Source organism: Coturnix japonica, chromosome 5, assembly GCF_054131305.1.
Source record: "Coturnix japonica strain WE chromosome 5, WE-NBRP24, whole genome shotgun sequence".
Lineage (NCBI taxonomy): Eukaryota > Metazoa > Chordata > Aves > Galliformes > Phasianidae > Coturnix > Coturnix japonica.
The window spans coordinates 25,596,748-25,612,949 of NC_140667.1; the positions used below are offsets into that span (position 1 = coordinate 25,596,748).

Sequence of the window (16,202 nt, forward strand, 5' to 3'; positions counted from 1 at the left end):
ATCCTCAGCAAGTTTATGAAGGGTACATGAGGAACCAGGGCTGACTCTCAGGACAAGGTGAAGAAATGGTCTGACAGTGGGGTAGTGATTCTGTACTGGGTGTAAGGGCCAAGGTCTGTCAGCTAGGGATGGCTCTGCAGATAAGGATCTAGCATTCCCAGTAGACAGGATGTACCAAAAAAGAGCGGCCTCTCACTGGCTTTGGATCACCAAGAGCACAAACAGCGAGGCAAGGGGAAGTTACTGCTCCCCTCATCACTGTAATGCTGTACTTGGACCACTAACACAGCTGGAATGCTGGAGCACTTGACCTACAATGAGAGACTAGGGGATCCCGGCTCATTTATCTTAGAGAAGGTGAAGTGGGAAGAAAGGGTCATAGAGAACACAGAGCAAGACTTCCAGGAAACATACAGCAAAAGTATTAAAGGCAAGATGCATAAGCTACAACAGGACAAATTCTGATATGATATAAGGAAACATTTTTCACAAATACTTGTAAAATTATGCATTGAAACAAGATGCTAAGAGGCTGCTGAATCTCTGCCCTGGAGGCTTTTACACCTCAATGGGACAAGGTGCCAAGCAATCTGACCTAACTCTGTAAGGGGCCATGCTTTGAGCATGAAGTTGGATGAGATGACCCCCAACTTCCAGTTCCTTCCAACCTATATTTTCCTATAATTAGTACGAATGTTCTGGAACTGATATTAAATTTCAAAACACTGCTCCATGTTTACATTCCAAGTGCTCCACAGTCATGCAGTCCTTCTCTTTGCATCCCATCACGAATCCCCCCTGTGAAGCAAATCTTATATCACTGGACATAATGTCATAGCCTAATGCAGCTTTAGTGTTCTGCTATACAGCAATGCTCTGAGGGAAGTTTTCTTTCCCTCATTCCTCCTCCTCTGCACACACAGTTTTAAAGGATCATCTCTTTGCCTCATTAGTACGATGTTATTTCTTATATCACGGAACACATCACCAGCACTTACTTGATGTGTTTAACACAGTTGGATCCCACTCTCTCTGCCACAAACTCAACTGTTCTCCGCAGAGAGGGAGGCTGGTTGTGGAAGAAGGCCTGTTCCAGCTCTACCTGTTCAAAAGAAAAGCACTACAATTGATTAGAGCACTCCACCCACAACCTCCTCTCCTCATCACACAAGCAGACAGAACTGCCATAAGTAACCATACAACAAGGCACATAATTTGCCTACACTTGAGTATTCTGCTCCAGCAACACTTGGTGCTCCTGTAAACTACCCATTCCTCATTTCCTTGTAACCACTTAACTGAAAGCGCATTATTTGTGTTTATGAGGCTACAAAAGCCAATTATCAGTAAAGAGAATAGGAAAACTCTGACAGCAGCTGCAACTGTAAGTTACCACATAGGGTTTGTTATTGGAAACAAAGAATCCTCTCTTTTAAATGTCTGGTAATTAATTGTGTATGCTCCTACGCTCTACAGAATGCATGACTACAACCTAACTAAAAGCAGTTGATGAGAAACATGCCAACACTTTACGCTAAAGAAGAGACAGTTATTCCAAGAATGCTTACTAAACTTCTCTAGATTTCAACATCCGTGAGGTTCCCCATCCAGGTGATTTATCCAGAATAACTAAGACTAAAGACACCTGACAGTCAAACACACCGTTCCTTGCTGTCTAGGCCCATACTTTACTTTCCCTAACACTGAGATACCACTGTGTATCCTACTGTCATACAGGGAATTCCTCCTACTCTGCTTCCACTCGTGACTCCCAGATTACCTGCAGTTTCCGTTGTGTAATGGAAGTCTTTGGTGCCAAGGTCTCTGCAGCTGTGGGAGTGATTTTCCTCATAAAGCCACCATTTTTTACTCCACTACCAGCCACAAAAGAGGCAAGTAGTTTCCGCAGCTCTCCTATACAGAGAGATACGCAAAAGCAGTCATCATCCCATAAGCAAGAGAACAAATCAAAGAGAAATTCACACTGTCAGTCTTGTTTCCAGAGCAGATTCTTTCAGCTCCTGTGAGAGCTGAAATTTCAGAAGAGCAGAAACAGAGAGGCATTCCACCTATCTATCAAAAATTAAACTGGGAGGACAGAGTAAAGCAGGCTCCAAAGGTAAAACAGGATCCCACAAAGTTCTCTAGCATGTACAGACTTGTTCAGAAGGATTAGAAGAAGCCATTTCTATGAAACCCTTTTTAGTACAGTAAGCAGAGACCATAACAAAATCTACAAGGAGAACAAGACAAGAAAGATCACAAAAGAAATCCAACACAGTCAGAAGAAAACTAAGGGGGGAAAGCTCAAAGAGCTTTTCAAATTCTAGCTTTCATGATGCAGGAACACCAGGATTATCAGTTTTCCTAACAGCCAAGTCCCAAGAAGCAGAGGACCATCCCATCATCTGGCATTCTGTTCTCCATACAAAAAGACTTCATCAATAGCAATCAGATTCCAAGAAAAAGATGCCTGAGACAACAACCTGATAAAGCAGTAGGACTCAAAAGGATTCCTCCTCTCTGCCTAATAACAGAAACACACCCAAGGTTCAAGACACTTCTCACAGTACAAATACCTATACCTAGGATGCAAAAGTTGCATACTTACTCATTATTGTGTTTCTTTTCAGTTTGTAAAGGACAAGCTCTTCTTTTCCACTGCATTCAAGCTCTGTATAACTGCCCAGACTGTGTAACCTCCCTCCCCTAGAGTCATCAAATAACTATTCTCAGCTGCAGGTGTTTCCAACAGAGATTTTTAATCAAGGTTCACTTACACACAGCTGAGACCCAAAGCTGTGAGGAGGGGTAAAAAAAGACAATCCAAGGACTCACAGGACTAAAGAATGCTATGACAAAAAGAAAATAAAATACTCACCAAGATAGGGGCAGCAGGTATAAAGTAACTGCTGATCCACCAAGGGCACATTGTCCTGGCAAGAGAACAAAAGGAAAGCTGAAGCAACACAGCAAGAAAGAAATCTTATACACGTGGTCACATGCAGATTTCAAAACTGCCATTCAGTGAAAACAACAGAATCAACCAGATTCCAAATTCACGGTAAAATTACGTACTTTGCTGTCCACGTGTATCTCAACCTTTTCTTCTGATCACTGGCAAAGCCCAACTGAATTTTGATAGTTAGAAAACCAGGACTGTTGCCACAGCTGCTATTGTAAAACAGAAACCTAACTGTGGAGGAGAATAAATGAAGAACATCTGCTGCACATTAAGCCACCACAGGTGTCTTCATCCAGACTTGCCAGAACACCATCAAGTAACACCACTCCAGTACTACACAGTACAGGCAGAGGCACTAGAGGAAAAGCAGCTTCTGATCCATTGGCATAGACAGCATGTAGTGTACTCATTTGCAAAATAATCATTTACCTCTGCATCTCATCTCTGCCACTAAAGAGACAATGCTAAACAGAGGTTTCTAATTTGGACAAGGCTCACATGTTTCAAAAACATACTGCTGATTTTTCATAGAATACCATCTATTCTCCTGCATGTCTGGAAGTTACCCACAACATCACACATGTTCACCTACTTCTCTGCTTGCTCAAATTCTTTTTAGTTTACTCACCCTTTATTATGCAGCTGGTCAACAGGTGACAGCAAAGACAGTAATCTTGCTTTGACAGACCTACTGTACTATTTTTGTCATGTTCACAATTACATTTAGTTACCCGTAGAAAGAGCTGCAATTTAATCAGCTCACTTTGTAGAGAGATAATCAAAAAACAGTATATGGTTCTCCAACATGACTTGGCATCTATTCTGTGAGCCATTACTGCAGCTGAGATGCCCCCTGCCTGACAAAACCCCTTGTTTAGAACACATACAGTTGACAATCCAGAATGCAGTACAAACCAGCAACTTGGACAAAACAGAACGACACTGGCCTAGATAGTCTCACTCAATGCAGCTGTACTGAAGCCAAATTGTTGACAAAACCTTAAACTCCTGAGGCCACAGTAGGTCCACCCTCATCCATAGATTCAGAGGGCCTGCTACTGCACTAACTCACCAAAGCCTGAGCAGATGTCACAGTATCCATCACCAATCCCTCCTGCCTGACATCTGTGGCAAAAAACAACTCTTCGGGGACCGATGGAACCTGAAACAGAAACCCCAGTTGGAACAGTCCAAATAGCAGTCAACTTCTACCCCTTCTGACTGAAGACAGTAGTTTTCTAACCATTCAAAAAAAACAAACAAAAAACAAGGGATAAAAAGGACCCTCTCTCTGCCATAAGGAGGCTTTTCTCCGTAAGATGAAAGATTTAATTTGATCACTATTATGCATGCCAACTTCGTTACCCTCCCCTATGGTATCTTTAACCCCACCTTTGTGTCCCAACTTCTAACACAAATTTGTCAGCGTTCTTACAAGGATGAGGATTTAAGGCCCAAGTGTGCTTCAGCAGTGATCAGAATTCATAGTGAGGAAAAAAAAGTTACTTCACACAGTTTGACTACAGGACAACAGCCTTCCATTAGAATACAGGGAATTGTTTGAACCCAAAGTAGTGTAAAAAGAACCCAGTAATTTCAAGTGTTTTAATTTGTTTCAGTATTGAGTTTTTATTGGGTCCTGTGGTCTGCCTCTTCTTTGGGGAAAATCTGTGTGCATGCAATAGACTACCTGAAAAAGCCAACCCAGAACTGCAAGGATCAACAGTTTGTTCAGGAAACTCATCTCTTTTTCTTCAGAAAGGATCATTAGCCTGCCATGCATAAAAAGCAACAAGAGGCAGCATTAGATTTCATTACTACAATTTACTTTAAGGAAAACGATTCCATACCACTCAGTTTCTGAACATACTATTTGTAATCATGCACACATTCCCTACTTGTCTGACTACAGAATGGAAAGCAAATTCTACTCTTTTGCACATACACATCTGAATAACCTTCTGTTTTAATGCTGGAGAAACCAGTGTTAAGCAACTCTCTAGAATGTGCTTCAGATTTTTCTCATGTACATCACAAAGAAAACTAGAGCAATAATTAGGCACTGCTCACCCTGCAGGCCTGAGGTTAAAATTCAAAGTTTAAAATTTGCAGCTGCAGAATTGGTGAGTGAGAATGTAAAGAATGTTGTTAACTCAAGGAACGTGAACTTACTGCATCTCTCTCTCTCTGTTTAGGATATCCTCCCTTTATAGTGCTATCTAAGATATAAACGCTCTTGAGTTGTACACAGAAAAGTACCTTTACAAGAAACTCAGACTAGCACCAGCCTGTATTCTAAAACAAAATCACTCACAGAAGAGATTTATGAACCGATATACTTTCCCAGGCTCTTACCTGTATATCTGCAGCAAAAGACAAAATACCTTCCTATAGTAATCAAGGAAAGGAGCAACATGATCCACAAGGGAAAGAAACTCCACAATCCAAGGAATAGTGAGGACAGAACGCTGATTCTGAATGGATTGTCTCAGAAGCTTCAAAATGTCTAGTACAGGCAAAGTCTTAATGAACAAAAAAAATTAAAGTGGCAGCTTGAAGTTATCTTTTGATAATTAAAGAAAAATCTTTTTCTATATGGTGACTATTCTTTCTAAAATTTCTTCTGTACAAATAAGAGGTGACTTTTTTGGCTAATGAAAACATCTTCCTGCACACCAGGAGAGGCAGAAACTATGCTATGACAGTAACCACAGGTCCCGCTGGGACTTTCAGATACAAAGCTAAAAACTAAAGCATGACTGGGTACAGGTGGAGTCAAGGTTTAACCCCTGCCTTCTTGCATTCATTACATTACATTGCTAGGAGGTGAGTGAGAAACTACTGAATCATTCCTGGTAGCTGGATTTCACACTATAAAGGCAAGTTTTACCTATACTTATCAGAGTTCTGATATAGCAGCCCCAGATGAGCAAAAATAACAACAGCACCTTGTACCCCACCACCAACGTATTGCTCCCTTTTTCTCTGTTATGTAAATCCTTCTTCACCTCTGTTTCCAGCTTAAGAATATGTGATGGGACACAGAATAGCATAGCACTTTCCCAGCAATCACTCCCTTGTTTTGAACAGGCATAACTATTCATAATACCCTTACTGGGTAATCAAACAATAGGCCACATCAGATTGAAGTGCTTGGTCTCTTACTTGGTTCCTCAACACTACTGCAGTGTCTTGCAGGTCTCTAGTTGGCTGTTCCACGGTGCGATATGGCAAGAACACAAGAAAGCCCAGGAACTTGGCAAGGAGTCTCAAGCTCAACAGCACCACAGTGAAACGCTTCTTTTCATCCTGCAATGAATAAAAGCAAGCTGGGGAAATGTCACCCTGAGCTGGCAAAGCCACCACCCATACTAAACTATTCCCTTGATATAAAAAGGGCCACACAGTTTCATCAGTGCTTTCTATAAATGTTTCCAAAATGCATATTTGTCACACACATTTTAAATTGTTTCTGCCTCTACTGCCTCACTTACCGTGAGAAGAAATTAATTTGAGAGCTTTCTAGAACAAAAAGCTGCTCAGTCATATATCCATATTAACAACTTTGGAGAAAACAAGAACTGACCCTATGTTGCCTCCTTTGCACCACTACTGCTCTGCAAGTCTTCATGAATCTCTGGCTGCTACTTTGCTAACAGTCTACAAGCTATGATACTTGTGATAGGTATAGGTGAGTAAAGTGACATCTGAACACAAATTCATTGAGTCTTTCTGCATGGAACAGCAACAAGAAAGGAGCGATCGGAACTGAATGCAACAACCAAATTCAGTTGTTTCAATGATGAAACAGATCTAAGACAAGGGACTAACAGTCTAAAAAGAGGCTACTCCACAGGAGATCACTTTTCAAACTACAGTTCTATGAGATACGCTGAAGCATATGAGTAAATGGACAGGGCTAGATCACTGTACAAATTACAGAGTATGACAAAAGCAAGAAACCCTTGTCCCATCAGTTCACTGGCAGAAACTTAAAAACAACTTGCAACCAAAACAGTTCCTTCAGTACAGGTTCAGTTCAGGGAAACTCCAGACAGATGTACGTGCAAAATACAGTCTTACCTGTTCATCCATATCTGTTTCCCCATCACTGTGCTCATGCTCCACCAGAGTAAGGCCATCTAGCTCAAGTATCTTCAGGCACAGGCTATCCACCAGGTGCTGATTGAACTGGTAACTTCAGCAAAAGATGATGATGAGTCAGATTGGTCTGCAAATAGCAGTAAAACCTCAACTAACACACCACAAAATTTAAAGCTGCTCTCTGAAGTTGTATCAAGCATAAGAGGACAAACAAAGCAACTGACAGAAAACAAACCAAGTGATAAAACTAGTGCTGGCTGACCCCTTTTTCCACTCTTCTCTTAAGCTCTTCAAAGCAGAGACTGTTCAATAGGTCCCAGCAAAAGGATCATTATATGGATCTGTCTAAGCAGGAAGCTATAAAGTAAATGAACTTACATTCAGATTTGCCATGTATGGCAACTCATCTATGCTCTGGACTGGGAAAAACTCATTCAAAAAAAACACAAAACTGATTTCATCCTCTAACCCCTTTGCTCCATACACTGCTGCACAAGAAATGTTTGGACAAGCCAGTGCCCTTGCTATACATGTCTGCACTTCTCAGCACTGGGAAATACAGGTAGTCTGTGACAAGATGTTATGGTTCAGTGATTACCATCCAGCCTAAGGTAGTGCAGAAATGCACTCCATGCCTCAAACAGAACCTGCCTGTTAATGTGCTCACTGGCCAAGGACATTAAGTGTGATGCTATGCAGCTTTAAAATAGTCAGATATGTTCTACTTAGGTTACACTATGCCCCAAGGCTTCTGAACACTTCTGCTGCAACAGCAACACAGTTTTCCCCACACACCCCATGATTTGCTGTAGAAAAAGTAACCAGCTGACCTTCCTGCGCTGAGGATGAAGTCCCTGAAGAACTGCTGGCACCCTGGGAATGAAGGAGGTGGACAAGGTCCCCTGATGCTCTGAGGAACTACAAATCTTTCCTGCAGCCTCTTAAGACGGCTCAGATTATCAGGACCCAACATATTAAGGACATCCTGGTCTGGGGTGTCTCCCCAACTCACACCACCACCAATAGGATCTTTACACATCTTTAAGAGAGAGAAAAAACAAGTAGAAAACTCCTAATCAAACACTGTTTCATTTTGTCTCCTCCTTTATGCATTGTTCCTACTTCAGGAGATTTTGTTTTAGAAGGAAGTCAAGCATAGGCTATTCAGTCAGCACATAAAGAAAAATCTCTTTACCTCCTGTCAAAACATGCTACCCACCTTAGCCATAAATAGCCTAGAGATTCTGAGAAACGATAATACACATAATAATTCTGATAACACACAACTAACTCAGGCACATCTAGCAGCCAACATTTGTATGTGAGGAGGACCATCCATCACTCGCACAGTCCTCACCTGTCAGAACACTGATGCAAATTTGGATTGGACATGAGAAATTTTCAATATTGCAATAGCTCACACCTTTCACATAATGCATGAGGGGTTTTTTTGTGCCTATTCTGCTATCCAAAAGGAACCTACCAATTAGCCAGCCACCTATAGAGAGCATAGAGCTAGAAATTATACTATGGTCAAGAGCATCCTTTCTTCTTTCATTCCTTCAGCTACTGGTCAAAAAAACTCCTGCAAACTAAAACAACAGTACTGTACCAAAAAGAGCCTGTTTGGCTGTTACACAGAAGAACATGAGACTCTCTAGAGGTAGCATACTAATGTTGCTAATAGAACTGAGAACCTCTGCATTTCATACACATCAAAATGTACTGTCATCATTTCTAAAAATTAATTGTTCTTACCTGGGTGAGCTGCTTCTGAAAGAGCCTGGCAAAATGGCTGTGGTTGCAGGTTGCAGACAGGTGAGCCATCATGGCCCTGTGAAGGAAAACCTCACAAAATGCTGACTAGATCTTTGTGGTACAAAAAAAAAAGTGTTTTAACTTCAAATTACACCAAAATCACAATCTAACAGCTTTTAAGAAATTGATCTTGAGTTTTCAAAGGCCACTGGAAAACGGAGCCAATTGCAACCAGGCTGCACAAGCCCCATCTGCTGATCATGGAAACAAAAATTCTCCCTTGATTCTCCCTTAGTGTCTGCAGAGCAAACACAGCTTTAGACACAAAAGAATCTTTTTCTTTTCCTGTAATAATGCCTTTATTTAGGAAGAAAAAGTACACATTTATCTCCTATTTTTCCTTGTGCTGTGAGCTGAGAGTTCACAAAGATGAAAGAAAACAGCAAAAAAACAGTAGTTCTGATGTCGAAAGGGGATGAATGAGCCTCAGCTAAACCTCAGCCTTGTTTTGCTCCATGTAACTTCAGTAGGCTGGTGGTTAAGAGTAACGCAGAAACCCACAAGGCAACTGCTTTCAAAAACATAATGGTTTCTTTATATAAATATTGTATTTTGATTAAACACTAAATAAATAAAACCATTTGCTTTCCATATGAAGAAACAAACTAGTCTTGTTTTCAGAGCCAAGACACCATAACCCTCTGAAATACCTGCAAGAGATAAAAGTTTCTGTACATATAATACATACGTGCTTAAAAGGAGTGGGGCACTGGAAACATGAACTATGCACAAAAATGCATTCAGACCACAACGTTGTGAGAGTAACTCTTTCTGTGACTGGGAACACGGTAAGAGTTACACCAACACTAACCACATTATGCCACCACCACTTATGCCTTTATGTTTCTTTAAGAGGATAGTTCAAAATTTTAAATACAGAAGCAACTTTGCACAGACACTACCTGCCAAGAAGCACAGCCCCTTACAGCTCAGACCATTAGAAAAAACATAGAAATTAGGATGCTGAATCTGGTATGTTGCACCAGTAACATAGCTACACTAAAGCTAAACTGCTGTTCTAGATTGAGTTACAGAAGACTCCTACCTGATCTTGCTGCCCAGAACTCTTTCAAAGTCCCAACCGGGTTTTTCATGGTTATCCTCCCATTCACGCAGCAGTTCATAAAAGATATCCCTGTGGACAAAGACATTTAAGGATGTGAATTCCTTCTCTTCAAAATTTGAAGTAGCAACACCCAAGCATTCAATTGCTTCTAAACTACCCAGTGAGTCTCTAACTCAGATTAAGTAATTCAAGCGTCTCCACATTCTGATACTTCTGCAAAACTCAAAAGTTTCCATCTTCCATGCCTCTGAACAGCAAGCACTTAAGCTTGTTATGCCTAAGCTCAGACAGAATGACCAAACCACCCATTTACCAGACATACTGAAGACTGAGAAACAGGCTACACAAAATAACACCTATGAGGAGAAAAAAATGACCAAGACAACTTGCCATTCTCTCCTCACTCAGTTGCTGCAAGCGTGGAAAGCAGCAGGAAGAATACAAAGCATACCAGATATGTATGCAGAAGCAACCTATGTAAGGTGCCACACTGCACTGGCATTTACCAGAATCCTCAAAAACTCCTGAAGAATTAGGCTATTCTTCTCTAAAGTCATTAAACATTTAGCTCCTGCAGTCAGCACGGACAAAGACTTTTCTTAATTAGAGTGAAAATCCACAGTATGTAGCATAAATGGGACATTTTTGTCATCTTTTGTTCACAACTATGGGCAGATAACATCTTGTGAGCCATATACTAACAGTAAAACAATCTTACCTTTGTTTCTTAAATATGTGAAATGCTCTGTCACTGGGAAAGTTAGAGCGATTGTCGGTTTCTGGCTGGAAAGAAACAGACTGCACAGAGCATGGCAGCAGCAGGGAAACCTGTTGAAAACATAAATCAACAATTAGGCAAATGCAAGTGTAATTTATCCAACAATCTGAAACCCAGAATAAGCAGTGGAGAGAGGTGACGGTGAAAGCAGGTGTCACTAATTGAGTTGTTCAGACTCTAGTCATTTCCCAGTTGCTAACTGCCAGTAAACACCAATGGCTGCAAAACCTACATTACACCACAGAGACAAGAGTCACTCGTTATGAATGCAAGCTTCTTATCTCTCTGGGAAAAAAACTTACTTTTTTTAATTGCAATCAACAGATTGCAATTAGTATTCATACTAATGGAAAGAATGATCTGCAGACAGCCAAAGCATATCTTCAACACAGGGCTTCTGAGATTGCAGGAGGGCAGAACCTGTCAAATTCTGTATTATTTCTTCTATTCAGACAGTACATGACTTCAAGTAACAAAAAAACCTTGTCTATAACTTTAGCAAAACTGATCGGTTATTAATGTGCCTTAGTCTCAGGAAGCACACTGTACTTTCCTTGGCAAATGCAATGGGATGCACGAAACTAAAGAGAAAATAAATGCATTCCTATCATCAAGCTTCAGTTCCCTGACTTAGATGATCTGATCAGGAAACTCATTTTTCCAGACTGCAAGCTTTGTTTGCCTCAAAGAAGTCCGTAGCAATGAAACAAATTCACTTCTCCCCACCTACACAACAATTCAGCAACCAGACGGCCATTTTTCTGGGATTCATGTTGATTAGACACAAATATCAAAAGCAAAACTTGGCTCTGTCAAAGTCACCAGCTAAGGTCCACAACACTGGGGCAACCAGCAGCAATTCACAACTAACAGTCATGGCATTATGCAATTCATTCACTCAATGAGAAAAAACAAAAACCCAACAATTAAAAAACAACTTTCAAACAGTTCCCAAAGAAGACATGACAAAGAGACTCACAGAAGAAGGAATGAGAGTTAACATTAAGGCCAACATAAATAAAATGCCATCACCACAGAGGTATAAGACAGCATTCAGTTGAGGTCTGCCAATATTTACCTTGGCTGTGCTGTTTTCATATGCCTGCTTGAGTCTCTCGTGCAGGGTGGGAGAAAAACATGCAATCCGTTCATTTTCAGCCAAGAACTTCAGAGTCCCCTTTTCTAAATGGGAAATAATTCTGCCAAGACAACATCCATAAAACCCACAGACACACATGACAACATGATCAGACCCAAAGAAACGTTTATGTCATTCTTAAGAAGCCACCAAGTAAAGAGTTATAAGACCCAGTCACCCAGGATCAAATCTCACTGACATCTGCAGGGACATTTTTTCTTATTGTATTCTTCTCATGACCTTCCAATTTTTTACAAAATCACACTGAAGACCAGCACAGGGAAAATTCACAGCCATTCAAATTTAAGCCAAATTTAAGTGTATTTTGAGGGAAAGTTAATATCTCCGTGCCTGGAATTAGTAAAGCTCTAAGATCTAAGCACACTTGCTTCGTCACACAAACAAGCTGAGGAAATAAAAAAAAAAAAAAAAAGCACCTCAACTCACTCATATTGATAATCCAAGACTTGAACAGCAAAGTAAACGCAATTGTGCACACTTCGGAAGTGCTGTCTCCCTGATGCATCTAATGGGAAAAAAAGAAACATCTGACAACAGCACCTAACACAATTTATAAGCTAAGCAATCGATAATACGGTCTGGAGGAAAGAAGGAACTGCCATATCCAAAGAATAGAATGATCTTCTAGACTAGTATCCAGAAGTTCCTATCCCCTGGCACAAGAAAAATCCCCATCTCTCTGATACTAACGGCTACTAAATTGTTTAACACTCTATGGGACAGAAAAGATTCCTTCTCAGCTTTTTGGCCAACAGTAAGCAGAGCCAAACAGCAAGCAGACCAACTGCAAGCACCGATCAGCTGCTGCTGCTGATCACCTTATGTTCCTAAGCTCAGGAACATAAGAAGCAAAACTAAAGTTAAACAAATAGTTTTCTGAAGGGAAGTCTCATCTTAAAGCCACTCTCTGCTTTTCATACCTATATCAAACTACTGACTGTATCAAGAGTAAGTACAACTTTGCCAAAAAGTCAAATGTAACAATTATTTACCTATATTAGCAGGCCCTATGTGCCCACATCTGAGACCCAACTTTTAAGAAACACACAGCAAGACAACAACACTTTTGATCTGTAAGAACCAACGGAGAAGAGACATAACATATCTGTTCTTCTCTCTGCAAGTTTGTTTTAGCAAGATGCCGTAGGTACTCACACATAACAGTAGAAAAGTAGATTCAAACACAATCTAGAAACCCTGATCTATCATGCTAAAGAAATACTTCCCATACACACATGGCTTTTGTCAGCATCTCAGATGAGTCCCACTGTGCTTTTAAGGTATTGAATACTAACCTTTCAGGCTACAGGCAACTTACCTACATCACATTATCATCATTCATGGAAGGACACCCTTTCCACTCAGTTCTACTGCTTACCTTTACTTCCTTCATTGACTTCAAGGTCACTCTCTTCTTCCTCTGAAGCAGAAGTTCCTTTAGATGTTAACAGTTGCAGAACAAAAAAAAGCTCCAGGAAAATATTTGGTACCAGGTTTTCTGCAAGAGAAAAAATGTAATATGAGAGATGAATATTGTGATTTAACCTGTTTTAATGATTGAAGGCAAAAAGACAGACAACTGTTCTACAAAGTCTGTAAAGAACTCACTCCCCACACACAGCCACAGCATATATCAACATGGAAATATGTGTGAGGGAAGGGTTTTGTTGTTCAAATTTACCTCACCAGATAGGACCATGCAACTGCAGCCTCCTACAGGTCAAAGTACTGCAACACGTTCATCTACTTCCCTATATTTTTATGTAAAAACTGTTCATTTTAATAACTGAGATGGCATAGCTTATTCTTTTAGGAGTTATCTATACGCAGCAACTACGCCAGAACTTCTACTTGTTATCTGCCTTCTCCTCACACTGCATATATGAGCTCAGAGCTCACAGAAGGGTCAATCTCACATCTCAGTTGTCACCTGCTATACATGATGAGTAGAGCTGTGCCAGACACTCCAACTGTTTCTTGCAGGAAACCTTTGCAGGATCTGCGCAGGTCACCAGATGGCTTTCAGCAGGAAGGCTAGCACTGCGGGTGTAAGCGGGCTTAGTAGGAGTCCCAGGATCAGGAGATATCCCTGCAGAAGATGCCTGGTGCAGCAACTTGCATCTGAAATTCAAGAGCAGAAACATACCGGACGGCTTTAATGACACACAGCAACCATGTGGCCAGAAGAAACCTTTCCCTGCCAGCACAGCATGAAGGAAGTCCTGCAGTAACTAACCACATTGTTTCTACTGTCTAAACCAGCTTTTTGCATGGCAGTGCTAAAGAACCACATTCAAATTCCTTCTCTGATGATGCAGCCTGTCACTTTGGCCACTTGCATTATTGTTTCTTCTCATGTAATCTGGTATTTGTTAAACATACTGAACCTGTCCTTAAAAAAATAATATTGTCTATGTAATTTCTGACAGCTAGACACTGAAAAGTCTATGATAATGAAGTTCGGCTCCAGACTCACAGCTATATTTACAAGTAAACGATGCCCTGAGAAGAATCAATATGAGTATGTGGAAAGGCAATGCAACAACTGATGAAATCCTTTAACTACAAGTTGAGCAACAGAAGAGACAAACTACTTAAATTGATGAAATCTGAATGAATAACAACTACTCAGTTAAATACACTCGTATTGCCTAAAAAATGCCCGAGGTCACCCAAAATGCAAGAGCATACATAAGACACATGAGAAGCAAGAGAAAAGACACTAACAGCAATATGAAATGACCATTTAACATCCCAGTGAAACATCCAGGTCGGGAACATCACATCCACTTATGACCAAATTGTCTCGAGTAAAATCATTAAAAGCCACTTGAAAGGCTATGGGGAAGACACAAACATTTTTTATCACAGCCAAGAACTCTTTTGCTGGCCTAACCCTGAACAGCAAATAACATAACACAAATGAATAATAAATCAGTCCCAAAATGGAAGCAGAAAGGTTGTCTACTAACATCTGCCTTGCAACGAACATAAGCACTTGATCAATTAGAACTGAAAAAAAAATTCATGCTAAGCACTTCTTAAACCTACCACAGTGAGACTCCAACAACACAGTTACACTCAGCTTCATTTCTGCCTCAGTGTTGTCATCTTCAGCATGAATTTACCCCTTTGAGCCACTGCTCAAAAAAGAAACCCAGTTGGCTGGAGACTGTCTTATCTTTGCTGCTCACTTCCCATTGCTACTAAGGACACAGCAGCAGCTCCTAGCCCCAAGCACTAACCTTTTTATTGAAAGGACGATGGGCTAGATGAGATCACCTCATGGGTCCAGTCCAGCCCACGTACTGCTACTTCACCTAGTTTAGTTTATACAGATTACCAGAACACTGCAAGTGGAATTCAGACTGGAATACATGCTTCATTGAAGTGTACAAAGGTAGGTCTGAATCCTGACTGGTTCTGGTACAGACCCTGTACAAAAGGGAATTTGTGAGAAGCTGGTGGGTCTGTTCCAGTCTATTCTGGTCCCGGTGAACTGTAAGTCTGTGTTAGTTTGCCTAAATTCCACTGACATTTTCCCCCACATGTGCACTGTTAACTCACTTTCTTCAAACTCAACAATGCCTTTCGTGACAGATGAAGTCTTCAGATACTGCCTAATTACACCCGTTTAAACCAACACAGTTCACCTCTACAACCTATGAAAAGCTGGACAGGAGACAGCCACACGTGCAAACCCATGAAAAAGCAACGGTAAGAAAGCTGTAAAGATTCCTGAAGACAAAATGAGTGCTGTCATTCCAGAGTAAGTACACTTTTAAAATTACAAGCATGAGCTAAATGCATTAATGTTTTAAACAAATTACAGTTTAAGCATCTGTTTTAGATATTCTTTTGGTCATTTCCACTCTGTTGTCAATACCACCTTCAGACAAGAGAACTAAAAATCAATACAAGCCATTCAACACCCTGTTCAGACTGTACCGTTCTTTCTTCAGCATCTCCCTCTCCTCTTGAAGGCTGCTGCTTAACACAGAAGTTGGGTTTCCCTCCTGTACAATGTTAAAGGCCTCAGGGCTTGACCCAGCCGAAAATCGAGGAGGCTGGCTGACAGGCGTTGAAGTGAAGCACATCTTTGGCTTTGAAAGAGGGCGTTCAGCACTCACAGGAGTTGGGTTGATGCGCCTTGATGGCTTGCTTTTGCTGAAAGAGTGAGAAAGGATTTCATTGGAATCACCAAAACAACATTAGAAATTAAATCTCAAGACCGATACGCGTTAAACTCTTCCAAAAGAACCTAATGCTAAAATAAAACAGGTATCGAGTCAGCACTGTGAACTTCTAAACT

At 40.8% G+C, this 16,202-nt stretch overlaps 1 protein-coding gene across 14 annotated transcripts in view; it reads right to left on the reverse strand.

Moving 5' to 3' along the window:
- The window catches only part of CDAN1 (codanin 1), a 53,459-nt gene that overhangs the window by 33,286 nt on the left and 3,971 nt on the right, over positions 1-16,202 (reverse strand). For 12 of the 14 annotated variants that reach the window (XR_014946598.1, XR_014946599.1, XR_014946596.1 and 9 more), the window contains exons 3-19: positions 15,839-16,057; positions 13,821-14,011; positions 13,269-13,388; positions 12,317-12,395; positions 11,810-11,930; positions 10,672-10,781; positions 9,933-10,022; positions 8,828-8,903; positions 7,900-8,108; positions 7,049-7,163; positions 6,131-6,274; positions 5,321-5,487; positions 4,656-4,737; positions 4,038-4,127; positions 2,882-2,936; positions 1,781-1,914; positions 999-1,102 (exon numbers count right to left, since the gene is read on the reverse strand). Coding sequence is in view for 8 of the 14 variants with exons in the window: in XM_085548891.1 (XP_085405017.1) it covers positions 999-1,102; positions 1,781-1,914; positions 2,882-2,936; positions 4,038-4,127; positions 4,656-4,737; positions 5,321-5,487; positions 6,131-6,274; positions 7,049-7,163; positions 7,900-8,108; positions 8,828-8,903; positions 9,933-10,022; positions 10,672-10,781; positions 11,810-11,930; positions 12,317-12,395; positions 13,269-13,388; positions 13,821-14,011; positions 15,839-16,057 (2,106 nt within the window). In the remaining 6 variants the exon portion in view is untranslated. Of the gene's footprint in view, positions 1-998; positions 1,103-1,780; positions 1,915-2,881; positions 2,937-4,037; positions 4,128-4,655; positions 4,738-5,320; positions 5,488-6,130; positions 6,275-7,048; positions 7,197-7,899; positions 8,109-8,827; positions 8,904-9,932; positions 10,023-10,671; positions 10,782-11,809; positions 11,931-12,306; positions 12,396-13,268; positions 13,389-13,820; positions 14,012-15,838; positions 16,058-16,202 lie in introns of those variants that run through there. The other 2 variants (XM_085548894.1, XM_085548895.1) reach the window with 2 other exon arrangements.